At 45.7% G+C, this 25,991-nt stretch overlaps 10 protein-coding genes across 11 annotated transcripts; 2 read left to right on the forward strand and 8 right to left on the reverse strand.

Annotated features, from left to right (window-relative positions):
• Positions 1–1,024: 1,024 nt before the first annotated feature.
• BDCG_08587 (uncharacterized protein) lies at positions 1,025–1,678 on the reverse strand (the record flags this gene model as incomplete). Its single annotated transcript, XM_045424373.1, has 1 exon — positions 1,025–1,678. One exon carries the CDS (start codon positions 1,676–1,678, stop codon positions 1,025–1,027), a length of 654 nt encoding a protein of 217 aa, XP_045273099.1.
• Positions 1,679–2,145: 467 nt separating this feature from the next.
• BDCG_08588 (uncharacterized protein) lies at positions 2,146–4,716 on the reverse strand (the record flags this gene model as incomplete). Its single annotated transcript, XM_045424374.1, has 3 exons — positions 2,146–2,457; positions 2,553–2,888; positions 3,967–4,716. The coding sequence occupies 3 exons, from the start codon at positions 4,714–4,716 to the stop codon at positions 2,146–2,148; spliced, it is 1,398 nt and encodes a 465-aa protein (XP_045273100.1).
• An 835-nt stretch (positions 4,717–5,551) lies between these two features.
• BDCG_17818 (uncharacterized protein) lies at positions 5,552–6,127 on the reverse strand (the record flags this gene model as incomplete). Its single annotated transcript, XM_045426874.1, has 2 exons — positions 5,552–5,749; positions 5,837–6,127. 2 exons carry the CDS (start codon positions 6,125–6,127, stop codon positions 5,552–5,554), a joined length of 489 nt encoding a protein of 162 aa, XP_045282610.1.
• A 378-nt stretch (positions 6,128–6,505) lies between these two features.
• BDCG_17819 (uncharacterized protein) lies at positions 6,506–6,754 on the reverse strand (the record flags this gene model as incomplete). The annotated part of the gene is made up of 1 exon (XM_045426875.1): positions 6,506–6,754. The coding sequence occupies one exon, from the start codon at positions 6,752–6,754 to the stop codon at positions 6,557–6,559; it is 198 nt and encodes a 65-aa protein (XP_045282611.1). The 3' UTR covers positions 6,506–6,556.
• A 713-nt stretch (positions 6,755–7,467) lies between these two features.
• Positions 7,468–9,785, reverse strand: BDCG_08589 (MGS207 protein). Its single transcript, XM_045424375.1, has 4 exons — positions 9,241–9,785; positions 9,019–9,164; positions 8,815–8,942; positions 7,468–8,749 (listed from the first exon to the last, which is right to left on the reverse strand). Exons 1-4 carry the CDS (start codon positions 9,592–9,594, stop codon positions 8,001–8,003), a joined length of 1,377 nt encoding a protein of 458 aa, XP_045273101.1. The 5' UTR covers positions 9,595–9,785; the 3' UTR covers positions 7,468–8,000.
• Positions 9,786–9,924: 139 nt separating this feature from the next.
• BDCG_08591 lies at positions 9,925–16,721 on the forward strand. 2 transcript variants are annotated; one of them, XM_045424378.1, is made up of 8 exons: positions 9,925–11,596; positions 11,651–13,325; positions 13,381–14,400; positions 14,456–14,527; positions 14,585–15,157; positions 15,229–15,491; positions 15,556–15,737; positions 15,814–16,721. In XM_045424378.1, exons 2-8 carry the CDS (start codon positions 13,115–13,117, stop codon positions 16,073–16,075), a joined length of 2,583 nt encoding a protein of 860 aa, XP_045282612.1. In that variant the 5' UTR covers positions 9,925–11,596; positions 11,651–13,114; the 3' UTR covers positions 16,076–16,721. The 2 variants fall into 2 exon arrangements, with proteins under 2 accessions (XP_045282612.1, XP_045273103.1); XM_045424377.1 differs by having other exon boundaries at positions 9,925–13,325.
• BDCG_08590 (uncharacterized protein) lies at positions 11,165–11,605 on the reverse strand (the record flags this gene model as incomplete). The annotated part of the gene is made up of 1 exon (XM_045424376.1): positions 11,165–11,605. The coding sequence occupies one exon, from the start codon at positions 11,603–11,605 to the stop codon at positions 11,165–11,167; it is 441 nt and encodes a 146-aa protein (XP_045273102.1).
• Positions 16,722–16,951: 230 nt separating the features above from the next.
• Positions 16,952–17,962, forward strand: BDCG_08592 (uncharacterized protein; the record flags this gene model as incomplete). Its single annotated transcript, XM_045424379.1, has 3 exons — positions 16,952–17,007; positions 17,151–17,311; positions 17,356–17,962. The coding sequence occupies 3 exons, from the start codon at positions 16,952–16,954 to the stop codon at positions 17,583–17,585; spliced, it is 447 nt and encodes a 148-aa protein (XP_045273104.1). The 3' UTR covers positions 17,586–17,962.
• On the reverse strand, positions 17,736–24,110 carry BDCG_08593 (peroxisomal biogenesis factor 6). Its single transcript, XM_045424380.1, has 3 exons — positions 23,221–24,110; positions 19,360–23,116; positions 17,736–19,286 (listed from the first exon to the last, which is right to left on the reverse strand). Exons 1-3 carry the CDS (start codon positions 23,405–23,407, stop codon positions 18,737–18,739), a joined length of 4,494 nt encoding a protein of 1,497 aa, XP_045273105.1. The 5' UTR covers positions 23,408–24,110; the 3' UTR covers positions 17,736–18,736.
• A 1,275-nt stretch (positions 24,111–25,385) lies between these two features.
• On the reverse strand, positions 25,386–25,601 carry BDCG_17820 (uncharacterized protein; the record flags this gene model as incomplete). The annotated part of the gene is made up of 1 exon (XM_045426876.1): positions 25,386–25,601. One exon carries the CDS (start codon positions 25,599–25,601, stop codon positions 25,416–25,418), a length of 186 nt encoding a protein of 61 aa, XP_045282613.1. The 3' UTR covers positions 25,386–25,415.
• Positions 25,602–25,991: the final 390 nt, after the last annotated feature.

Raw genomic sequence — 25,991 nt, forward strand, 5'->3', positions numbered from 1 at the left:
GTCCTTCCACATGCACTGTCTTCTAAAAATCCTTTTTCTTGATGTAACCATATGAGCGGATCCCCTATACTTATATCATTTTCTCCCGCTCATCCTCTGGGTCCGATGCTTCCATAGCTCCGCCTCTTCCGTAACATTATCATCCCCACTACAGTAGTGTATATAAGGAATAGCTTGGTAATTGATTTTCCATTAATTAATATATGTATCTACTATCCCTATCTCAAATAATTCTCATCCATTCAAAGAATGTCACTCATTATTCTCATCCTCTCATGAATTCTTCAGAACTGCCTGTTCTGTCTTCTGTGTATCAAAGACAATGCAGTTTATCAGTTGAAGCAGGGATTTCTTGAAAAATAGTCTATTAATAACCTCTTAAACTCAGCTCATAAGATAGTCATATCAGTTGTATCCTGTGGCCCCTGTCATTGACACGGGCAGTAGGGAGACCAGCAGCTGACAATCTCTATTCTCATAGAGATTCAGTGGATATGAGAAGCAGGCAGACAGACAGTGATTTCTGCATGCATATAAGATTTCCTGTTTTTTACATAGTAAATAATTAATGGAAATTCAATTACCTGGCTAAACTTGATTGATTTTAGCGGTGGTGTCTATACCAAAGTGTGGTGTCTTATAAATTCCTGATCCGTCGTTAAATTTAGGAAGAGGCTCAATTAAGCTTAAGCTCTGCTGCACAACCTACCCTACCATGGATGAAAGGCCCCACTTCCGCTTGGAAGCAGCAAACGTAGTTTCAGCAAGTTGGCCTTTAATAGTCATTTGAAATTGCAATTCCACGTCTTTAAAATAACTAGTTACAATCATAACTACTGTCTTTTTTGAAAACTTTATTTGCACAAAATGCACTCTATTTGTTGATTGGAGTGGGCGACAAATTCGCTCCTACGGGTTTTAAAATATATTGGCCGCAATGATTTCGAGGGATAAAAAAATATAGTTACATAAATGAAGGGGCCTTATCACCGCGATAAAACAATTATTATTTCTTGATCGACGTTTAAGTCGACGGTGGTTCAGAAATTGGGCTACGGGAATGCACCCGTGGGCATTTCCGAGCGTCGGACTGGTTTGGAGGAAATGGATAATTGCGGAGAGACAGTGGGAATGTTGTGTGGTCCAGATTTGATCCGGCAGTGGTCAGATGTTGAGCGTTTAAGTCCTTGGCATGCCCGGCGAAGCGACCATCAAATGGATTTTTTGAGACACACTGTTTAGGGGCGGTAGTTTGAAGAGGCGGCGAGCGATGAAGCCTGGGGCGGCTCAAGGTTGGCGAAGTGCTTGCCATTTCATATGAATAGTCGCTATCTCCATGACTTGGAGAAACAAATTCGAGAGAGGAAGGTTTTCCGGGAGGTATCGGAATAGTGGTTTGGACTTGCATCGGGGATGAAGTGGGAAGGGGAACATGACTGGATGCCAACGTAGGAGTAGACGAACAGCCCTCTTCGTTGTGTCCACTACCATCCTGAGCATTACGGCCATCCACAGTATCGGTCATGAGGGAGTCGTCATCGGAGATGATGTTTTTATCCATACTATAAGGATCGTGATTGTCGCTGTTGTTAAGGCTAGTAACAGCGGGCATCTGTTCGTCAATGTCTTCCATGTAGGACCATTCGATGTCGGAACCATCATTGTAGTCAATATCCATGGGAAAATGCAAAACGAATAAAAATGTCAATACGGTGATTTGGGAATGAGATAAGTTGCTTCAATGCGGAACCATGCGGCTGTAGTATATGGGGCAAGGGCGTCGTAAACCAAGCCCAAAGAAATGGACACATGCAGTGACTTTAACAGCAGCAGGATACTGTACAGAGAGAAAGAATAGAGAGATGATCAAAAGTGGATATCTGGTGATATGCGCACGGAAAATGCACAACTTGGCGAGCATCCGAGTCGCTTAAGGAGATGGAAGAGCCAAGCGCAGAGACTATCACTCAATGCGTCATACCCATCCATACTTTCAGACATCAAACTCAATAAGGAAGTTGGTCACCAGTCACTGTAAAGTTTAATGCATGCCCTACTTTCCTAATCTTTGCCTTCTTGCACCATGGATGTGGAGGAGAGTTTCCTCGATCGTTAAACAGGTCACGCTGGGCGCCCAGGCACCGATCATCCTATTTCCTCGTACCGAGAAAACAAGCCTACCCGCCACTCTCGAAACTGGCGCGCGGAAATGGGCAGAGTCTCCCTACTTTTCTCAAGAGCCTGTTTCATGTCATCATATATGCTAGGAGGAAGGCTCACATCTTCCAGCGCAGTTGGCGAGGGTACCCCTTGCGCTGGATTGAGCATCAACTGGATATCTGGGACTTCTTGGTAGAGTATTTTCATAGCCCGTTGGGAAGCGATAGACACGATTCCATCGGTAGTAGAGTATGAAAGCAAACTGGAATAGCGGAGATCTGGATTGAACACCCAAAGCTGCGTATTGGAACGAATTAGTAGATCGTCATTGCCGCTTAAAAATCTGGTTCACAGCGGGAGAAGGTGCGATGAGATTATAAGAATAAGCTCACCAGCAAGCCGCTCTTGTTGTCTCGACGGTCGTCCCCTGCGTATTCCGTACTATGGACAGCGAATCTCCTCGCTCCGATCCTCTCAGCTAGCTCCAACAACTGTGTTCCCACGATCATATCTACTGGGTACGTCTCCCACGCATCCTTGTCAGAATTGATCCCGTCCTTGGGCTTTCGCAGTAGAGAAACATTTGCTTTGTATAGTCTCAGGCCAGATAAGGACGGATATTCTTCTCCGACTATGGCGCTGCAGCGAGAACACGACAAATCTACCACGGGTTGGGATTTGGGGTCACTGGTTCCGATGTGCAGAGCGGTGGCCGACGATGAGCATGTCTAATGGGGTCCATAACGTCCATGTCAGCATATACGCCGTTGAAAATACGCTTTACAGGTGGAAAGAACGTTTCATGTCTAAATTAGAGAACTAATGGTATTAGGGAAGGTAGTACGCTCGTATAGAATAATGGTTAACTTCGTAGGGACGAGCATTAGCCAATACAACCTTCATGGAATATATCGGGTTTATCCATCAAAGAATCACGTCTGTGAAATATCATTTGTTATTTTCCAATCTGCGCATCAATACTGCACCAGTGTCTGCGAGTGTGTACCTCAGGTTATATCCCGCGAAACCCACAAAACCTCGGAGCGAATACTGCCACCGGACATCGTCTAGCGTTTTCTAAGATCGCCAGAAAACGGCAGGAAGAGATCCGGGTAAGTAGTCAAAATTCCGCGGCGAAATACATTCCAGGCTATAGAGATTTTCATGTATCGATTAAGTCCTCCTCTCTTCCTAGTCTCTTGTGAATCTATCCCCAGTAAAAGCCTGTATCTACAGCGAGGAAGGAAGGAAGTAAAATGAGCGAATCAAGGACTATCTCGAGTGCAGGGGAAGGGATTCCATCTACCAACCCCTAATTCGGTAGAATCAAAGCTTGATGAGGATTCTCTCTTCCGCGCCCTGCACTTGGTGTGACCCTTTCTTTCCCCAAATTCCTTAGCTCCCCTTCTCACGATAAACTGGGCTGTTATTGGCGCAAGTACCAGGCAATCGGAGGTGCGGAACCACTTGCGGTGGATTCCAGCGATTTTTATCGGTCGATAATTGATATTGGGCAGTTGTATCGGAAACAAGATCGTGGGACATGGAATCTTGGAGAAGTCCATGTTGCAATCTTATCTCCTTCTTTGCAGCCCGAAGGTGAAGTGATATAGGCAGATAGGAAGCAAGGAATGAAAACAGATAGCGCATAATAACCTGTAAATGTTGCGGTTATGTGCTTCATGAAATGAACGCTCACGAGCAACACAATGACCGGACATATTTTGAATGTAGATATTGTGCTGCGGTAATTTTTCATGGGAGCCACAAAGACAAAGGAAGAAAAGAACGAAATTTCGAACTTACCGACTTTTCTAATCCCTGACAATCGCCTTCAGCCATCACGAAGGATAAAACATCAATCAACGCTGTCCCGGAAGTGCAGACGACCTGGTTGGCAGCACCATATCCTTTGACAATTTCATTCTCATCATGAGCGTGCAGTCCGGCACCAGTTGCTGCGTCACCATGATCCTCTGCATGCGTATCAGGTTTATGACAATGCCATAAATCCATCATTTCAGCCCAGTCAGGACTGGGTAAGTCTTTCCACATAACCGTTCCCTCTTTCGACGGGATAAAAAGCAGGTTCTTGCACTGCCTGCATCGAACGCGGGTTTCAGCACACATATCCTTGGCAGTCCATGGAACCTGCACTTCATATCTATCATGGCTAGCCAGGTCATTTGCAGGCCGGGAAGCCACTACTGGTCCCGTCTCAACATCAACTGGCAGTCGGAACAGTAGTTCACCATGCCCAGTGCCAGAAGGATTAGGAGTCGGCTGCGTGGAGACAATTGTGTGTGCCGCTTCTGAAACACGCGCGGGCAGGTTTAGCGTTTGAATTGTGTCCGCGCTTGAGAGACTAACCGCGCAGCGAGACGGCAAAACAGATATGGACCATTTGCCTCCAGCAAGATTCACGGCGGTATCGGGGGTGGTAGGACTCTGGGCCAAAGACGAGGAATCGGGAAAAGACACATGCAATGTTATCTGGCGGATATTCGGCAGCAACTCTGCATAGAGAAGTGGTCCTGATCCTATTCTGGATGGCATGGCTGGACCCCGCTGGGAAGAGGTGTGTGAGGCAAATATAAATCTGGGAGTTACCTAATAGCCCGAAGATGTATTGGTGTTGTTGTATAATCCTTCGACGAGTTGTTTGCGTTAATCTTATCAGATACTACACATTTGTGACAGTGAATCTCTGATGTCGCGTCTGAGTTGATTTGTTGGAGGTTTTCCCGTCGGGTGACTCAGCTAACCATGCTAGTGGCAGTCACCTGACCTCACACATTCACCTCTAGTCTTTTTATTAACTTACTTTTACAATCTCGTACTTACTGCGTATAATCTCTTCTATCTTTCTCTCTCTCTTTTTTTTAACTATTAATAAGTCTTACTAAACTAATGAAGAATTATAAATTTTATATTTAATTTAATTTAATCTGATTTCATTATTTCATTATTTCATACATTTCTTATAAGTTATTACTGTGAATTTTTTACCATACTTTTATTTTATAAAAATATGTATTTAATAGAGTTCTATAAAGAAATATTACATATTATATTAAATTTCAATTTTTCATTGTTTAAAAGTTTTATAATAACTAGTTAACTGTTGGACGTCTGAGTGATTGTATTGTTGATAGCTATCTAGTGAGTGATATATGCTTGGTGCAGGGCGCTAGTCTGTACTAGGAAGCCTAGGGCTCTCACACCCCCCCTCAGACTAGCTACCGTGCAGCTATCCTATCTATCTTTCTCAAATCATTCAAATCCGCAATAATAATTAATTACAAAAAGCAGCATCTAGTTTTCTCATTAGGACTAGGTCTGATATATGAAATTAAATTCATCTTATTCATCTATCATATTCATCATATTCTTATCCATCTTGTGAATAACTTGATTGATTCTTCATAAGTTCATAGACATTCAGGGAAACTCCTGCAAAGAATTCATGGTCTGACTGGCTCATGAGAATATCATCTTTATCCTTATTCTTCTTATTCTTTACTGTCTTCAATGCCTTGATACATTCCTTGTTACACTTCTTCCATTCAGCATTTGTGAGGTTCAGGTTCTTAAATCAGCAGTATTTGATGATATGGCCAGTATTGTTGCAGTAGTGACACTGGTGTTTATCAAATCATTCAGTGACAGGGCTCACAGTGGAAGAATGAGTGATAGTAGCAGGCATGTTGATGATGGCTCGCGTGGCCAGTTGATTCATCAAATCATCAAGGTTCAGATTCTGAATAGGGCTCTGTTTAGTAGTATAGAATTCATCCAGCTTCATTCTAATGAATTCCTGTTGCCAATCTCTCAATCCTAGAATGAATAGATCATGATAGGTACACTCAGCCCAGTTTTTCCCCAGAGATATCAGCTTTGCCTTAAGATCTTGGAAATTTGCAAGATAGGTGTGGAAATCGCTGTTCTTGAGATGTAAATCTCTCATCTTTTTAGTGGTTAGAAGGTGTTCTTCTGTGTGAGATATAGCATAGTGTTGAGTGAGATTCTTCCATATAGTGACAGCAAGATAGACATCTTCATTCAATGATCTCAGAGAATCGTGTACAGTGGCATTCAAAGATTGGAAAATCTGGGTATAGAGAAGCTCATTTTTCTGATTTCAAAGCTCAATATTCAGAGACACTGTGGTAGAAGACACTGTTTCTCTCTTGATAAGAACATCTTTTGCCTGAATAAGATGAGCATCTGCAAGGATTGAACTCTTTCATTCCAAGTAGTTGACAGATCTGTTGAGAATGATTACATGCTTTTCTTTCAGCTTGGCTTTGGCATTCTTTCAATACTCACTAATAGGGTCCTGAGTAGTTGACAGAGAGCTTGAGTTGCTCCCTAGCTTTTGTATGAGCATTTTCATTCATTTGTCCTGTTTCTCCATATAATCCATCATCATTCGAATCATGGCATTTTCATTCATTTGACCTCCAGTTTGAGATCCCATTTCACTCCCTCTCAGCATGGGAGTAGGTGTATCCTGCCTGTATTCTTCATTCATATCCATGTTGCTTGCAGGTGTATCCAACAATCCTGCAGTAGCTTGTGTTCTTGAAGACATTTATTTACTCTCTCTTTGAATCAATCTTTTCCCGTGATCAAAGCTTTCAAAACAGTTGCTTTTTATCAGGTTCCTTCTGCAGTTCAGCGATGCAGCTCGCGAGACATTTTATACCTCAGATAAGAGAAAAAGTAGTGATTGTGAAAGGTTTAATGAAAAAAAAAGCTATCCGGGCTATAACCTGTTGAACATCTGAGTGATTGTATTGTTGATAGCTATCTAGTGAGTGATATATGCTTGGTGCGGGGCGCTAGTCCGTACTAGGAAGCCTAGGGCTCCCACATTAACTAACTTAACTAGTTAAGTTACTAGTTAATTACATAATCTTGTATTGAGCTTTAAGTTATAATAAAGTAAAATTGAGAATAAGATCATGATTCTAAACTTTAATACTGTTTAGTTAGCTATAGGGGAAAGAATTTAAATTGAATATGTATAATTTTTATAAATACAATATCAATAAAATTATTACATCAGAATATCTGATACTGTATTTAGTTCTGATTCTGTTTTAACAGAGTCTGACCTTAGCTGTATTGTGGCGGAAGCCTCTTGACTTCCACCCCTTAGTTAACCTTCCGCTCCACCCTCGGGCCGTTCCCTTCCTTCTTCCGCCCGCACTTAGGCCCTACTATCTTCTTTTCTATTATAGCCCCCGCGATCGCTCCTTCTATGACTGCAATGGGCATGTTTATTTGTATATAACAGAGAGCGTACGCCCAACTATCTTAGAAGAATCAGACATGATTATATTCTTTTTGCAGCCACCTGGGTATATCTGCTGTATCTGAATAAATCAGTTACAGTTTAAGTAAAGCTAGTCTAAGTCTCAGACTGCTCTGAAATGAAGATTCTTGAGTGATAACAGTATTACAGCTTAAAAGGATCCTCCATACCCACTTAAAATGTACAGTACTGTACGGAGGACATACGCTGTATAAATCCATAATCCATCAGTAAGTTGACAGTGGTAGCTGAGCCGATGATCATCGGGCTGCTGCTGACCAGCACTAAAGGCAACATTTTGCAATGTACAGAGTATGCGTCCATGAAATAATCACTTATTAGGCAATTTGTGTACAAAGTCCGCATATACAAAATTATGCAACACTAACAAATTTCCGACCAACTATTACTTTTTCCAAAATAAGTCAAGACCACATTACCTACAACAGACAATTTAGTATGTCGAAGCCCGCACACACTCAAAAACTCCCACTTTGTTCTCCCGTGAGAATTAATCTCTCTAATCACCAAAACCTCCAAATCCTTTGAATTCATCAACAAGCTTGACTGCGGCCTTGATGTAATATTCGTCGCTATCACCCCAAGTCCTCGCGGCCTCGTTGAGCGCCCGAACTCCTTTGATGAAATGAGTCTCTTCTGCCCACTTACCACTGGCGGCTTGGCCACCGATCCAGTCCCAGCCCCGCCCCTTTGTATTATAATTTTTAATCGTGTCAGGATCTATTTTGGGCCGTAGCTGTGCGACGTAAATGCCTACGACGATCAGCCACCATTGCCGGAGGAGAGAGACGTGGTATTTGCCTAGGACGAAGGGTAAGAGGATCCGCATTGCGTGGCTAGTGGTAAGAAGGTGAACAAGGAAGAAGTCGTGTTTTTCTGTGTCTGCGGCCACAAAAATGGCTGCTGCGGCTTCCTGAGATATTTCAAGCTGTTTGGTAGGGTCAGGGGTGATCATCCATGCGCGCCAATGTTCAAGAATTGCATCTTCATAGTTTTCAAAGACAGTTTCCAGATTGTCGCCGCCGGGTTTTTCGAATAAGTTATCGAAGCGTTTGTCTGTACGGATGTTATGTAAGATTTCCAAAGGTGAAGCCGTTTGGTATGTGGGTGGCGGTTCAAGGTAGGAAGGATCGTCTATATATTTGTGTAGGTAGTTGTAACAAGTTGCTGTCATTGCGAGACTTTCAATAGCCACATCTCGACTCGACATTTCATAGGCATATCCTAAATGGATGAGTGGGTGTCCAACTGTTCAATATTGTCAGGTTAATGCGCGATTAATTCATGTGTACATTTATACTTGACCAACTTACGGCCTGCAACGAGACAATTTATCAATGGTTTATTGCCCGAATAAAGATAGACCTCGGCAACTTTTTTCCAGTCAAAGGAATGATGGACGAGCTCGTCCTCGAAAAAGTCGAGATAGGCTCTTTGATATCTGTTGCAGTCAGTTATACCTACGAACATGGAGGGAAATATAAAACAGGAGATAGCCCGTGACCCTATGTACTTACTCTGGCTTCCCCAAAAAATCCCTCCAGTCGTCCGCTGTAATCTCTCCAGGCGAATCCCGCCACGGCTCCAGTACCTTGGCCTCCATCTCGTAAAGACGGTTCAGATGGTCTGCATCACTTCCAAATAAATACGCTGAAGATAGCAACTGATAGCAAAAGACTGTAATTAGCCATACGCCCACCGGATCAACATTTTAGATATTAGCCTCCAGACAATCTTACATGTGGCATATGATTATGGAAGCGGTCGTTATGATAGAGAATTGAATAATTGGCATGATTCAGCTTTAACAGATGTTTCAACGCCCGGGTAGGCTTTTCCTTTGCCGTCTCGACATCGTGGATTTCGACGGAATCTATTTTAATCGCGCTGGGATCACCTGTGACTGACGAGAAGAGGTTTTTGATGGAAGGGAATGAAAAGGAGAATTGCGAAAACATTTTTGGAGAATGACGACTATGGCACTGCTTATCTACTACTCCCGTCAATTTGGTCGTCTTTTTATATATTAATCGTCCACTCCCAAAGGGCCGGGAAGTAAAGTTCAAGATTGGGCCCAGGCGGCTTGCCAGCATATATTGATTGCAGTCAAGCTCCGTGCGCGTTGGCCAAGGCAAAGCAGCTTTGAAGTGATATTTATCAAATTAAGCATAAACTGGAATCACGGTGGCTCTAAGGCAGAATAGTGAAAATGAGACCAAAAATTTGTTAACATCTTTGTCCTGCTCGGGGAGTAGAAATAGCAGCTCACACAGCTTGGGAATTGATGATATCACCTCAACGTTGAGATGACGATGTTGAGGCCTGCAGGCTTGGCAGACGCCGCTGGGGTCATGTGATGTTTTCTTGTTGGGAGCCGGAGCTTGTGATCCAAAACGAAGTAAGAAACATCTTTTTTTGTTCTGTGCAGAACAGATTAATAATGGAGCAATGGCAGCCGGGGACAATTGCTAAATTGTTATTTGGATTTTGAAAGGATGTTTCTATAACACTCAAAGCATGGAGGATGCATTCAATTGGGAACAATGGTTCACCAGCGCAACAAGTACTAATCCTGCAGCCGGATCATCACCTCAGATAGAAGCCTGCTAAATCTTCCTATCAGGGGAGTCTGGGGGCCACTAATTATAAGTTGAATATTTACTTCTTATCTCTTAGGACGCTTCTTTTAGTCTTGCGGCATTCGTCGCTTCGGTTTGCTTCAACAGACACCGCGTCCATTTCAGCTGTCTCCTCACGTTCCATTCTTACATTGCACTCAGTAGATTTATTCTACTCCACCCTGACAGCTCCCACACATAAAAAGAAAACTACCACGGGATTCCGGCACTAATAATGGACCTTATCACACCGCCAATGGTGCGATTCGAAATGCTGGATACGGGTTGCAGGGTTCCGTTCTTCAGCAAGCAAGTCGGTTCGAGGCACGGCCGCACGGGACGAGGCTGGCGTTTGGAAAGCCGTGCGAGAGGCCGCGGGGGAAGAGTCCAAAAGCTCTAGCCCTGCCATACCTGACAATTCTATTCAATGGGGGCCAAATAGTGTGGAGAAAAATGATGGAAACAGGCAACTGACGATCGAGGATTAACCTCGCTAGATACACGCCTCGGCAAGGTCTGGATAACGCACAACCTACGAAATGAAAGGGTCATGATTGCTCCTCGGCAACGTTTTCTCCGTTTCGTCGGTCAGAGAATCAAGTATGGTGGCGTTGATATACGAGGCTTCACTTCCTGCGGAAACCCTTTCAATCATAAATGACAACTCTGTGTGCGCAATTGTGCAGTTGGGATTACACCTGCATTATCCCCATGCACATCCTAGATGCAACCAAGGCGCGTGCCAATTCAACTAAAAAGCGCTGCCGGCATATCCCTCGTGGCTTGGCCTAGAGCAGTGACCAACGAATCCAGTCAACCAAGGAGGATCCACAGAAAATCCCCCAAAGAGTAATTTTGTCCTCCCAATAACGTCCTTGCAGCTTGCCAACCCAGTCAGTCGCCAATAATAATATTTCTTGGGCCGCCCAGGACGGTGTCCCCGACGGTTAGGCGTGGAAACCCGATACGCCACTAGTAGATACGCGAAGAACCCCGCTATTACGAAGATTCTATCAGGCCTCGAGCGGGGAAATTATTCAGGGGATCAGGCACCCCGCTTGGTATATAACTGTTGATATTGACATGGCATGTAGGATTCAGCCCGTAACCTGCTTGCAATGGAGGCTTGAGCCTCAGGACCCCAGCTTTCGAACAGAAATGCCTGATTTCGGACCTGGTGTATAATTCCGGGGGTAGGGCCTTGCAGCAATCCAAGTGGAGGGATGAGGCTAAACTGGGCACTTGCCTTGGTGAGCACTTCCATTTTTAACACCACCTCCAAAATCACTTCGGAAATGTTCACGGCTCCTGGAACGGGAACAAGCATTTGCCATATCCGAGCCATTCCAAGATATGCCCTGCGCACAAATTGCTTAGTGAACCTTGTCATCTTTCCTGCCTCGTCTGTCCGCACAACCGGCCCGTCCCGGACCCCGGCTTTCAGCTTTTTCACCAGAACGAGGATGGAAAACATGAAGCATACCATCTTTTGCCACCGTGTAGTGACAACGCATTCTGATGATATCGATAGCGATTCCAAAGTTCCCGCTCTTCTTGGCCCCAGTTCTTGGGTAGCAATGGACCTATCTACAACGTTCCATTGCCCTCGGTGTTCGGTATGTCTACTCAACGAGAATGCGGGCATACCCAGTTTTTAAAATTCCCTCAGGAATACGATTTCTATGGAGACGCCATATTAGGCCTCGTCCAATGAAATGCAATATATCCAATCTGTTTCCTCTGCAGAATAAATACTCCGTCCAGCTGAACTGCTCTGGTGCATTATCCGAACCGAATTCCTCTCCAACACGGACGTTACATACACAAAGTGCTATTCCTGCCACGCTTCCGTCTGGGAAATGCAGCTGCGGCCCATCAGGTCTTCATATGACAATATCAGAAACTAAAGGTGCGCTTACTAAAGCACGGATTTGTGATACACCCCCCTGCTGTGAAGTTCCAGACTCGCAAGGGAATGGCCTTTTCTGTGGCCTCATATACGAGAATCAAAGTTTATTCACCCCCACTTGTCGCCTGAATTTTGGATGTCAACTTAGAAGCCTGGAGTTCCGCATTTGTGGTTAGCCGCCTTTGGGACATCCTAACATTTCTGCCACCGCTTCACCACGCCTTGCCCAATTACCAAACAAAGTCGGCGCAGTGAAATGTTGGAATTGTGCATCGGAGTCTTGAGCGTTTGTCCAACAAGACGTCGAGCAGGTAAGTCAGGAGAAGGTTCAAGGTCGTGGTGCTATTGAGCCAACCAAACGAGCTGAACTTATCAATCGAAAGTTGGCACATCACCACGACTCCATTCCATTCTAAATGTTCGCGACGCGGATGATTTCCAACGCACAGGGATCTTCAGCTCCGCTTTCTACGCTATCCGGGGAATTTACCTAATATTCGCTATTTCCAATTTCTATGCCGCTCGTTGTTTGTGGTATCTCGAACCGTCTCTCCGAAACCGTATGCGCTAGTCCCGAGATGCAGTTCTCTGCCACGCAAGGAACTGGTCTAAGATTCTTACCTTCATCTCTCCTGGTTTTGTTCTTCAACCGTCATCTGCTTTTAGCTAATTAGGGGGTACATTTGAGCATGCGTACCCTCAAGTTACCAGGTTTCCGTTTTGAAGGTTCCCTGCAGCTGTAACCCAATATCTGGTATGGGATCATATCGATGTCTTGGTGGATTAGGCCCCACCTTCTCGTACAGCAAGGGGTTGCGTATTGAGGGCTGGTCCGGTGAAATGGTAACGGAAATGCAATATCAATATCTACCGTGCTCATTAAACTGGTCGTATAATACCCTGTTATTATCAATCGCTGGAATTATATGCCATCTTCCTCAACTTAAAAGGCCCGAAGTCCGCGTGCCTGGACTCTCTTGTCCGACTGGAAATCATTCCTCTCATTCTCTCATTTCTTAGAGGAGATATATGCAATATTTCGATTAGCATTGCCATTCCGAGAAGTTTCTTCAACTCTAAGGAAGTATGGCACACTTCCCGCGCATCATTGCCACCTTGTGGCTATTGGTGCAACTCACGGGTGCAATTCCTAGGCCGGAATTACAACCTATCCCTCGCTCCCTATGGGACGGCACCTCGGAACCAAACCTCTCAACCAGGGAGGTCGTTCAAGCTGCCGCAGTAGCGGCAATCAAACCTGTCGACAAGGAGGAATTCTTTTGGGCTTCAACTGATAGTAGGTTACTCGCTTTCACCTCTCTTTCTTAGGCTCTGCTAATACATCTCTGAAGAACCGGGATCGAAGGCCGTGGTCGTCAGTTTGGTGTCTTTGTCCAAGGCATCCGAGCGTATCATTTCCTTGGATAAAATTGACTTTCTTATTCAGTCCGCCAGCTGCAATGCTAAGGACATGTCCTTCAAATTCATTCATCCCTTCGTCTATGCTGCTGTCAAGATTTACTGGGACTGGGTTAACTTCAACGATATGAACACTTTTGTTGTAATCCCTAACTCCAAGAAATGTGGAAAAGACAGAGAACAAAATCCGTGGATAGCCCGTCGTGTCATATTTGATGACAAAAACCAAAGAGTTCGTCTTGAAGCTACCAAGAGCACATGGAAAAAGGTAATGCAGACTTATACCTTGGACTTCGGCGAAGTGATTCTTGGATCGAAAGGCCTTGTCAAGCGCGATATTATTCCAGATCTTAATGAGAAATTCAGACTTGGTATTGGAGCGACGCTGCCAACTCGAATTTTCGGCTGGGAAGTTAACAAGGGCCCGCTCAAGGGTAACCTTACTGCCAATTGCAATTCCTGTGGCACCCAAGGTGCTTTGGTGTTCGCTGGCCATGTTGAAGCCAGCCTGGGTTGGACCGGCTTTGATATCGACAAGTTTGAAATTTCCGTCAAACCCGAGGGAGTTGGGGTAAACCTTGAGCTAGAGTTGCTATTTGATGCTCATCTCGACTTCCGCCGTTTCGTTAAACCTTCTCAGGAGATCAAATTGGTGGAAATTCCCATCTCAGGATGGAACATCCCTGGTATCTTCGAGTTTGGTCCTCGAATTCAACTGAATGCCGGGTATGAGATCAGCTATATCTCAGGAACTGCTTCCGCAACAGCTGGAATTTCCGCCCGTATTCCTGATAGTGCTATCGCAAAACTAGATCTTTTATCCAAAAATTCCGTGCAGGTTTCTGGATGGGCTCCGGTTGTTGAAACACAACCACTTCGAGTGCAAGCTCAAGTTGATGCGGAGGCATCAGTTTACACCGAGGTCGCATTATCAGTTAGCATTACAGTTCTCGGTAAGATCCCTTCATCCCCATCTAATACGAACCTAGGCTAACGAGAGCTATAAAGACGACAACGGATTTGGCGTTGATCTTGCCCTGAAGGTCCCGAAGGTGACTGCCACACTAGGCGCTGGTTTTGGTAATTCTTCTCCTTCTATTTTGACTGATATCCTAGATTAGCTAACATGTGTTCAAGATACCGCTGGTTTCTGCCCCAACAAGGCCAATATTTTTGGAATCAAACTTGATGTTATGGTAGGGGCCGATCTAGATCTGGAAGGCTGGCGAGAAATCGACGGCAAGAGGAAAACTCTCTTCAACGTAGATATCTTCGAGAAGCCAGATATTTTCGTTTTCCCCCAACTATGTCTCGGCTTCGATGATGTAGCTCCAGGGTATTGCCTCGGCGGTAAGAAGGAAGAGGACGACGAGGACGACGATAATCACCCAGGCCATTACGTCCGAGGACGAAGAGCACGGATTCCCGGAACTCTTTCTCCCCCAGTATCTCGACGCCAAGATCCAGACACCGGAAGGAATCCCATTCCGATGAAGTGTGATAAGAAGAAGACCGTTCAAATTCTGAAATATCCAAGTCCAGTAGACTTATCAAAAGATACCCGCGTGCCGATTTTCGTGCCAGACATCCCATGTGGTGAAGCTTCAGAGGACTGCTGGCCAAATGCAAATATCAGTGTGATCACTGTACCTCTCGAACAACGCGCCATTGTGGATCAGACTGGGTTACTTGACCAAGAGAAATGGGCCTGTAAGTGGCAGTGCCTCTGATCTTCCAAAAATACTTGACAAGTTTGGTAAGCTGACGTACATGCAACACAGCCGAACATGTGTATGAGGCCAACTGGGTCCGAGACTATCTGGATTTCCTCCAAAAGAAACTAACTGGCTCCGTGAACGGACCTTGTCATGCTGCTGTTGTGAGGTTTTGGGATAAGTTGAACCCAACGTACCCTGCGCCGGGCGGAGCACCCGCGAAAGCAAGTTATGTGGAGGCATTGGCGCAGCATTTGGGCACTGTAAACACTGCGTACGAACCCCGCATGGCCATTATCCAGCAAAGGCTCAACAATCTGAAATACCTGGTGAGTTAAACCAAATGATTTTTTCACCACTGGGAAATAGCACAGCCAACTGATATCTTCACAGATGTTTGCGGAGAAAAACCTTATCGCAGGCCGTGACGGTGTGGAAGGTCGAAGAAAGGTGATCAACAACCATGGTAGATTTGTGTGCGAACTAGCTCGCATCTCCGCCACATGCAAGTACTTCGCACACTCCGCTGCTCAGGAGGCTTTGAAAAAGTCCATCCTAGGGATTGAAGAAGTCCTGTAAGAGACCTTTTCCCGAGCTTTAATCATTTTTCCTTCCACTCCAGCATCCATCGTATACTCACAGCTTGATTAGGGGAATCGCGGACAAGGACAATAAAATGAAGGAAGCCGGCATCTCCTTCCAACAAGTCCACAAGGATTTCTACCAACAGTTCCACGACGCCGCCATCAAGTGGACTCGGGACCAGCTGCAGACTTATGCAAAATTCTTGCTAGAAGACCCTATCGGAATGGATGAGTTACCACCTGGATTTAAGGAAGAGCTTCAGCGGATACGGGACGATGGGGAATACCGGAAGGACTTGTGCCCTCAAACTAAACGCACTGGCTGGTGATTATGTTTGTGAGGTAGGCTCTGGCTATATGCCAGTTACATTCTTTACAGGGGAGAATATATATTTCCATGTTATTTAGATAGTACCTAAGAAGCATTATAAGCTCACACCTCCCTTTCGCGTTTGAAATTGATGCATTTACCTACGCTACGTAGATGCCCTAGTCGGACTAGTTGTAGATCTACGGCAGCCTATTACGGCAGCCTCCAGTGACAAATGGGTCAGATGAGTATTTTATACTAGTGTTTCAATGAGCATACATCATGATGCTGATTGCATTAGCACTCAAGATCTCCTCATTGGAGGTTGTACATGGGAGGGCTCTATACCTGGGGGACTCTATACCCGAGGGCCTCTATACCTAGGGAGGGGGCTCTATACACCTGAGGATGAGGATTCCATATGTTGAGAGATCTGTGGAGTTGGAGCTCATAGCTGAAAGCCAAGACGCACTAAATCATATATAACTAACTAGAGGTTTTATTATTATGTGGAGTTTTGCTTTTACACTGAAAAACCATTGTATGGCAGCTGACAGTTGGGATTGGAGATAATACATATTAGCGACGGGCTCATTAGGCGCTTAATTCACCATAAATGGTTCCCAAGACCTCCCTACACCCCACCCCGTTTACTAGCTGGTCTCTATGAATCAATATGTATCGGTTGCAATGATTTACGAATGGGGGCACTTGAAGCCTAGCCGTCGGGAATACAATGTGACAAGCCGTCGATGGCGAAAGGCCAATTTCCCAGGGTTGTTCCTCATTTCCAGCGCTTATGCAAAGCACGAACGGATATATATATATAAATATAAAGGAAAATGAGGTCTTTGCTTTGAGCATCAGTTCTTCAGTTCAAAAACCAAACCTGCAAATGTCACTCGCAGAGAACAGAACATCAATTTCTTCAGAGCTCACAAGTCATATAAAGTAAGTTTCTTTCAGTGCAAGTCCTTGTATTCTAGGGCGAATGCTTATGCTTTCTAGGAAATGTCTGACTATCTGAGTTCTAACACTCCGGTTAAGATGATCAGCTTCTCAGAGTACTGTAAAGTCAACAGTTGACAGTTTAGGAGGAGAAAGGGTGTGCAACAATGGACTGAGGTTTCCCCTCAAGGTGGCTTTCAAGAGAGCACTGAGTTGTCACCTCTCCTCCTCTCCCTTGTACATCAAGAACAAGCTCCTGGTGAACCGCTCCATTGGTCGTTGTTCGTCGCCCGCGAAGGCCAGACTAGTATGTATCAAGTCAACGACGATGCAGAATTCATGACATACCAGCTTGGGATAGCCCGGTTGACATCACCACCTTGACATCATTCTTCAACTTGTACAACATAGCAATTGTGACTGAACTGCAAGCTGGGATTGTGAAACAGGTTGCAGGACAAAAATCCCCACCTCAAGCACCAAGTTGGCAAGCTGTCACAGAGAATTGCCAAGGATGGGCTGTGTGTGTGATTGCTAAGCTCATCATCAAAAGAGGCATCATTGAGAACTTTGAAGCTTGAAATGACATGGTTGATGTTACAACAAGGCTGATAGTGAAGCTTCTAAAGTGGCTATTAATATATGCTATTCAGGCCATGATGAGATAGATGAAATTTGAGGTGTTCAGAAAAGAAGTTAAATATCTCAAGTTCAATCTGAGTCTGTTCTGAGCCATCTCTGTATGTAAACATTGCACTGTGTCTAAGCTTATCTGTTCTATGTTGTTTGGCTTTTGTTCATACACAGTCTGCTAGATCTGATTTAATAGTTATTTATTTTCATTCTCTACTAGTATTCAGAACCTCACCTGATTTTCTCAGGTTCATCTTTGTATAATTGCTTGCTCTCTTTGTGTGAAGATGTAATGTTAAGTAAAGCTTGATTGATTTGAAAAGTATGCTAGCTACATAGCAAGGTCTTCAAGACTAAAAATGTTTCAGTCTATTTTGAGTTTTCTTATAAAGAATGAGATTGATTCAGTTTTGATACTCATTATTTTGAGTCAACTGAATTAGCACAGATATCATACTGAAAAATCAGAATAAATGAATAAAATTGAAATCTTGAAACATAGACAACAAGATTGTAAAGATTGACTTGAGAAGTGAGAAGTGAGAACTAAGAATGAGAAGAGAACTGACAGAATATGAGAGAGAGAAGAAAAGACATTTTATAGACATCTGATTGAATAAGATGAAAAAGAGAGCATATGATGAGACTGTAAAAGAGAGTCATTTTTAGTGTTATTTTTATAATAGATTGAAATCTAGATGAATGACTGTTGAGCAGATGTGAAACATCATGACTGAAAGATGATGATTAACAGTGCTAGATGAGTACAAAAAAGTGATGATACTCAGCAATGAGTGATGAAGCACTGACTCACCCTTCAAAATTACAGATGAAAAGACAGTTATTAGCTGTTTCTGATGTCCATTTTCATGTCATTTTCACTGGTCCTCATATTCTAGGTGTTAATGTCAATAATTACAGCATGCACATGTTGACAAAACAAAAACACGAGGGAAATGCGCTACAAAATGGCCTCAACAATGTGCACTTCAAAATATATCTGTACACTATACCCAGAAGAAATATCAGTACATATATACACGCAGATGGTTATGGATTAGCGGCTACAATCCGCCAAAAGCCTCAAGGGGCAACACGATCACGACGGTTTATCACTTCGGACCAAGTGGTCAGTCCGGATAACATATTCGTCCTCTTCTGCTTCATCACCATTGGTTGCCATTGCCAGACCATCAACAACAGTGTCTTTGCCCTTCCCTTTCGACCCGCGTACGGCTGTTCCATTCACATCCCCTACATTCTCATTACCAACCGGGCTATCAAGGCCATTTTCCATATCCTCATCAGGCTCCGAATGTTGATCAAGAGAGGATGGCACTACGGCGCTCTTCCCCTTGGCCCCGCTAACATTATTTTTGCCCTTGCTCCGTGAGGCCTTATTGCCGTGTTTGGCTCGATGAGGTAAAATTGAGGAAGCGGTTGATTTGTTGGCGTTGTTTGTAATGTTTGCTAGTGTGGGGTCCTCTAGACGTGTCCCGGGTTTAAGCCCATTGACCGCTTCGCCTATTGTCAAAGGAGCGTGCGAGGAAGTTTCTGGGCCAGCTGTTATACTTGGCCTTGGTTTCTTTGCATCGTCCACTGATTCGAAGGTGCGGCGAACTCGTTCGAAATGTTCAAGCTCTTTGGCGCTGTTGACGGGTATTATGGTTAACATCATTTGTTCCAGAAACCGAACTGGCAGGGAAATGGAATATTACATACCTAACGCTGGCAACAAGTTCACTCTTTGCCGCTATGAAATCTTCTTCCGTCACCATGACTGCGATATCTTCAGGGGTCGCCAAATGATCGAAGAAATAAGCCGTCGTAACTGGTCCCCCGGGCAATTCTTTAATTTTCTCGTCCACAGCACTAGCTTTGCGTGTGATGGCCTTGAGCATAGCGTCAGAGCATAATGCATATAAATCAGCGCCCGTGTACGTAAAGGGTAGCTGCTCAGCAATCCGCCGTAGCGAAAGGTCTGGATGTAAGTTGAATTTCCGCGTGAGCGCTTCTAAAATAGTAACTTGTTTCTCATGTGTATCCGACACACCGAGATAAAGCATTTTATCGAATCGCCCTGGCCGGAGAAGTGCAGCATCCAGGAGATCAGGACGATTGGTGGCTCCAATTACGAAAACCCCGCCGCCATTTTCGTCTCCACCGCTCATCCCGTCGAGTTCGGCGAGAAGCTGGGAGACGATACGATCCATGACGCCACCGCTATCTCCTTGGTTTCCACGCTTCGGTGCGACGGAGTCCAACTCATCGAAGAACACTACACAGGGTCTGGCATCGCGGGCGCGCTGGAAGACGCGTCGAACGTTTGCTTCAGACTCTCCAATATACATATTGAGTAGTTCGGGACCCTTGACTGAGAAGAAGTTGAGAGAGAATTCTGTAGCGATAGCTTTGGCGAGGAGAGTCTTCCCGGTTCCGGGGGGTCCGTAAAACAAGATGCCACTTCGCTTTTTCATGCCCTTCGCAAAGAGCTCTGGTCGTTCGAGTGGGAGTTGGATGGTCTCCATAACAGCATCCTTGACATTTGTAAGGCCTCCAACATCATCCCAGCCAACGTTCGGAATATTGGGTGCACCAATGGCGTCTGCAAAATTCTTTCTGGCGGCGTCCACAGCGGCATCGAAATCCTCTTTTGTCACACATCGAGCTGCATCTCCACCTGCAGCTTGGATGTCTCGCACGGTGACCTTTAATCTTTCATCCGAAGTTGTAGCACTCTCTGCTAACTTTTGCAGACGAAGAGTTTTAACAGCAACAGCACGCTCAACGACATCGACAAGATCCCCCGCAACGAGAGCGGCGGTTTTCACTGCGACTGATGCCAAGTCGACGTTAGCTGAAACTTTGATGCCTTGGTCATAGATCACGTTTCGCAGGATCCCTTCTCTTTCCTTTTCCTCTGGAGCTGTCATTTCAAGTTCATGGGTGAAAACGCTTCGAATGCCCTCGGAAACTTTCTCAACGTCGGTCGTTGTAGCGATGATAACTCTCGCGTCTGCCACGATCTCCTTCATTGCTGTAACCATCCTGTCAGTCGTTAAGACATCAATATGCTGGATTAGCAAAGCAGTGCAGTTTGCTCCACAGGTAAATGCCCTATCCGCCCTGGCTTTAAGGAATGCCTCCGTCTTGACGTCTCCCCCATTTGCTCCCCCTTCGGCCAGAATATCGTAGGAATCGATCGTAAATGTGTGAATACCAACTTCGGCACATGCACGCCGAGCAACCGTTGATTTCCCAATGGCCCGCTGGGTAGAAGTAAGTAGGATAACAACTGGTTTCATACCTAGTTGGATTGCCCTAGGGCTTGTAGATGCAGAAATAAGCTCCCGAAGGCGTTTCTGTACTGCAGGGACAAATATCGTGGGAGGCTCTGTGACGAAGGAACGTGACTTTCCTATATCACTACACGTTTTGGGCAGCGGCTTCACACCCAGCCAATACTCCCACCCATTATATAATGTCCCGGGTATGGTACTTATTACACTTCCGGCCTGTACCATTCTCGTCGAAGAAGTATCAATGACAGCCACTCCCCCCCATCGCTCATCTTCAGAGCCGTTTTCTAATCCTTCTACAGGAGCAGAGACAACCTGGCTCACACGAAACCATGCAACGCCCACCTTCCTCAATGCGTTCTGGGGTCTCGATTGCGAATCAGGAGAGAAACCAAGCTGAGCCGTCACATCATCATCTTCACCAGGTTCAGGACCCTTCGTAGAGGAGAATATTGTTTTTCCTAGCCCTTCATCAACGCTTATGCCAATGAGATCACCGCTCTTCACTAGCCGTTGCTTTGATTCAAAATGGCGTTTTAATCCAGCAAAGAGAACTGGCTGGAGGGACCTGTCCATAGAAAGGGGTGTGGAAATTTTAAGTAGGGTAACTTCTTTTGCAACAGGCGGTGTTTTGGGTGAACTTGATTTTGATTGTACAATCCCAGGCCTTGAGCTCGAATGGTGAGACCCATGAACCAATATCGGAGAAAGTTTTAAGTATTTGGGGTTTTCCAGATTGTTTAACAGGATGGGTGGCACTAGCACAGTAGGAGTAAGCCCATGGGATGGCATCTGCGATATGGTTGATCGTCTCGAATATCGCGGTCTTGGAGATGTTAGTCCTGGAAGACCGTAAACCCTTACAGCCCTCCAAGTCATATCATCAGCAGCATTCTCCGTAAGCCTGTTCAGGCCATCAAACTTTAGAGAAGATAGCATATTGAGCTGAGGTTCCTCAGCAGCTTCGATCCTAACCCAGTCACCTGAAAAACAGCCGATTTTGGCAAGTGTGTGAATATCCACGTAAACGAAGGAGTCGGAATCTTCGGACTCTCGTGGCTTAGGGTGCAAAATATCATTAGGTATTCTCTCCATCAGTCCTTCTGCTCGGAATGTTTTTCCAGCATATCTTCCTGTACGCGCAGTGGCGCTTGTGAAGCTGGAGAGCATTGACCCTGGGGTATGGACATCGAATCTCTTGTCACCTGGGCGCGGAGTCGCAGAGGTCATTGCGGACATTGTCCCTGAAGGTTGTTGTGGCAGCTCGGGGGCTGCCAACGAGATCATATCATCCAAGGAGTCGTCAGAACCATCGCTGTAACTCTGAGCAGAAGTGTCTGTGTCGGATTCGTCAGGTGGTGATGTACTTTCCATATCTGTGCCGTTCGATTTCTCTTCCGCGGCCGAATAAAACTGTTCATTTGAGGTATCGTCTGCTTCATCTTCTGCCACCTCTTTTAACAGCGCCTGGCCTGGAGATGGCAGACCCTTAGATATACGAGACTGTTGCTGCGATTTGGTTTGGACAAGGACGATTCGAGTAGTAGGTTTGACTAGGCCTTGAGACACAGGCTCGCAGAAAGAAATTCTGGCAGGTGGGGGTGGTGCATATGTGATAGGATGTGAAGGTAACGGCAGAGGAAGTAAATCCCCCGCATGTAATATCCTTTGTGCGGAAATCGCCTCACGAATAACACCGATTAATCGCTCTTCTCTTTCAGCAGCAGCCTCCTTCGTCTCTTTGGAAGACTTTTTTATCAGGTTCTCTGGGCTCCGTCCCTTGGCCCAGAGGCCATTGATCCCCTGTGTTCCTGGACCGAAGCCCCCACCGAACTTATTTTGAATCTCATCCACTGTGCTGAGCAGATGGCGCTCCACCGTCACATAGACTGTATCCAGATAAAGCGGGACGACGTCCAGCACATGAATTTCGATTGCTCGTTGGCTCGATATAGAGTTGCGAGTTGGGTCAAGTGTCTCGAGTGCTTGAACAAATGACTGGATTGATCCAGCAAATGCTGGGAAATGGACGGTCGAATGGGATATTGGCGAAGCTTGGGATTTAGCGGGCGACTGGAGGCGAACCGGGAGAAAGGTCCACGGCAAATCCTCCACCGGGAGATTATGCGGTGACCATGGAGATATGGCGATATATCGCACTTCCTGTGATTCCGCTAGAGCTATGACACGATCAGTATAAGTGATCCAGTCTACATTCAGAGTATATTTCCTGCGCAAAGAGCTTGGTCCAGGGTATGATCAGAGTCACAAGGCGTAGACGTACCTTCGATACTCGACCCTAGAAACAAATATGTAGCTAAATCATCAGAAAGGGTTCCAACATCCCCTCGTGCATGATGATCAAGCACCAGTCTCCCAGATACGGCGTTCTTGTTCGCTTGTCGTCGTCGAAGGCCTTCCCTCCGCCGGCGACGCTTCAAGTCCGTAGAACCCCGCGAAATTGTCTCCATCCTGTCTTCCTCACCATACGTTCATGTAAACCCCTGTAATTCAACAACAAGGCGTAACGTAGATAAGCACGGCTGGTGCGATCAAGACAGATGAAAACCTGTAGATGCGAAGCAGAGTGTTGGTGTTGCAGCGGCGGTTCCGTGGCCGACAGACCAAGCTTGCTTCCCACGCCCAAATCCCCCCGTCCCGATGCCGAGGTTCAGCGCGCCGGCCAAACCTCAGACGCAAAAAATCACAACCGGGTGAGAATGTACGACTAGGAACTATTAAATAGACGACAATTGCCAGTCTGTAGGAATAAAAGGAACGATGAAAGCCGGATACGGATCTCTTGCGGTGTTATCGCTTCGGCAATAATGCCCAAAATTTATGAACTCCCTAGCACGCCAAGTTATTTATTTTTATTTCTGGTTGTTGCACCCCCCCCCGGCTTTCAATGACCTCCTTATACCAGGTCCCTCCCCAGCAATTCGGAGCTACCTGGTCACCTATCACATAGCCTTAACTCCTGCCTGCTAAACCTGGGCGGTTGTTTACTTATGCAAATGTTGGGTCACTCTCGCACGCGCATGTTGAAAAACGGCAAAGAGCGCGCTTCATCGCCTCAACCAGTAACGCAGTCAAGTATCAACCACAACAAATCTGGTTCTGTGAATATTTACTTTTTTTTCCCCCAAGTTGCACATGATGATTATACAGCAGTCTCGTGGGGCTGTCATGGGAATGTCAAGGTTAATTCACCGCGCTGCTGCGAGCTGTTCTCCTACAAGCTCGTCTTCACATGCTGACGTGAAATTAGTTCCCATGCTTCGATTGAAGCCATTTCAGGGCATTCTGCAGGGAATCAATGCGTGAGGTCGGATTTAGCACACTCTCTCTAAAAAGCTACAGAGTTGATAATGATCCACGCACTGTTTTTGTTGTCTATGGCAGACAGTATCGAGCAGAATCATTTCCTCCACGGGAGCCTGAAAAAGTAGACTGCAACCCAGGAAAAGGAAAATATTGGAATGCCAGCGCCAATTAACAAGCTAGGCCACAATATCCCGATGAGCCTCTGCGAAAACGAAGTGAAACTACGGTAACAGCTGGTGATATCGGAATCACAAAACAGTCTGTGTGCAGCAAATGGAGGGACTAAAAAACAAATGGCCGGAGATGGTAACCAGTCTCCCATTCTCTTATTTATTAGTGTCCGGAACTACAAAGCATTTAGGAGAGAAACATTGCGCATAGCCCATCATCACCCACAATATACTTGGTTTTGAGAAATAAGGAGGTAATGACAGGCATAATTCAATATCGCAAACCGAAAGGCCCAAAAAAATAAACATCAGGCCTCTAAAATACGGATGGGTATGTTTTTGCCCTAGATTTAAGCCGTGTACACCATGTTCCCGGCTCTTAGGCTTCGTCCTCTCTTGATACCGAAAAGAGAACAACGTGAAAAAGGAAGGCAAGAATAAATTTAACCGGAATGGAGGGAAAAGGACAGAATCAACTACAGACGTCATCTTGATAACAGTTACCTGATGGGCACATGTTCACGGGCATACGTTGCTCAAAGCAACCCAGCAACCTCGCACAATAGTCAACGTACGCCGGGAACCTGCGAATGCGGTGCCCCTCACCGGGATACAGTACGCACACAGACTCCACCCCCTTTTCCACCAATGCTAGGTGATACATCACAGCCTGCGTAGGTGGAGTACACGGATCATGCGTTCCTGCAATCTGTAAAACAGGTGTCCAGTGCCTTCCCGCAAATATCAGTGGCCTACTCTTTTGATACCCCCCCACCCACAGTGTACGGCTCTGCAACGAGCAACATGCGGTCACAGCTTGGAATATCTGAGGTACTGTGGAGCGACACCCAACCTGAAATGGGCGCGAGGGCGACTCTAGCCGCAAATATATCTGTCTGTGTTACTATCCAATGTGTCATGATGCCCCCGTAACTCCCACCCGTTACGTCAATCCGGGACCTAGGTGCCAATCCGGCCTGGTTCAGATGCTCGATCCCGCTCCGCCCATGTCGCCGTATACCTGGCTGATGAAATCCTGGCCAAGCCCTGTCGAGCCACGGGGGTTCGGGCAGAATACGGCGTACCCATTTGCGGCGAGAAAGGGGCTGATATCAATATCTGTCCATGTGTCCTTGAGGCAAGAGACAGGTCCGCCGTGACAATGCATTATGAGCGGATAGGGAGCTCGACCCAGCTTGGGAGGCGGAGGAAACCTTGGATTTCTACCCCGTCAGGGGCTTTCCAAGTCACTGTGCGGCCTTCACCTAGTTCAGACTTGAGCCAGATCTTTCCTGAGTCCACGAAGGAGTGAGTGTATTACTGTCGTTTTTCCCATATCCAGCCTAGAAATTTGCGGGTATTGAGCCCAGCTCCCTGTAAAAATGGCAAAGCCGCCACTAGATAAAGGTGCTGCTCTGTAACTTGCAGATTCCGCCGTCCACAGCTTAGTAGTTGGTTTGGTGACCACGTCGGCTTCCTCCACGACTGTACTAGGGCCATTTAGTCCGGTATAGAAAAGTTTGGTTTCATCCACCCCATGACACGCGGGTAACATCGA

The sequence above is a fragment of the Blastomyces dermatitidis genome (assembly GCF_000003525.1).
Source record: "Blastomyces dermatitidis ER-3 genomic scaffold supercont1.11, whole genome shotgun sequence".
NCBI classification, from domain to species: domain Eukaryota; kingdom Fungi; phylum Ascomycota; class Eurotiomycetes; order Onygenales; family Ajellomycetaceae; genus Blastomyces; species Blastomyces dermatitidis.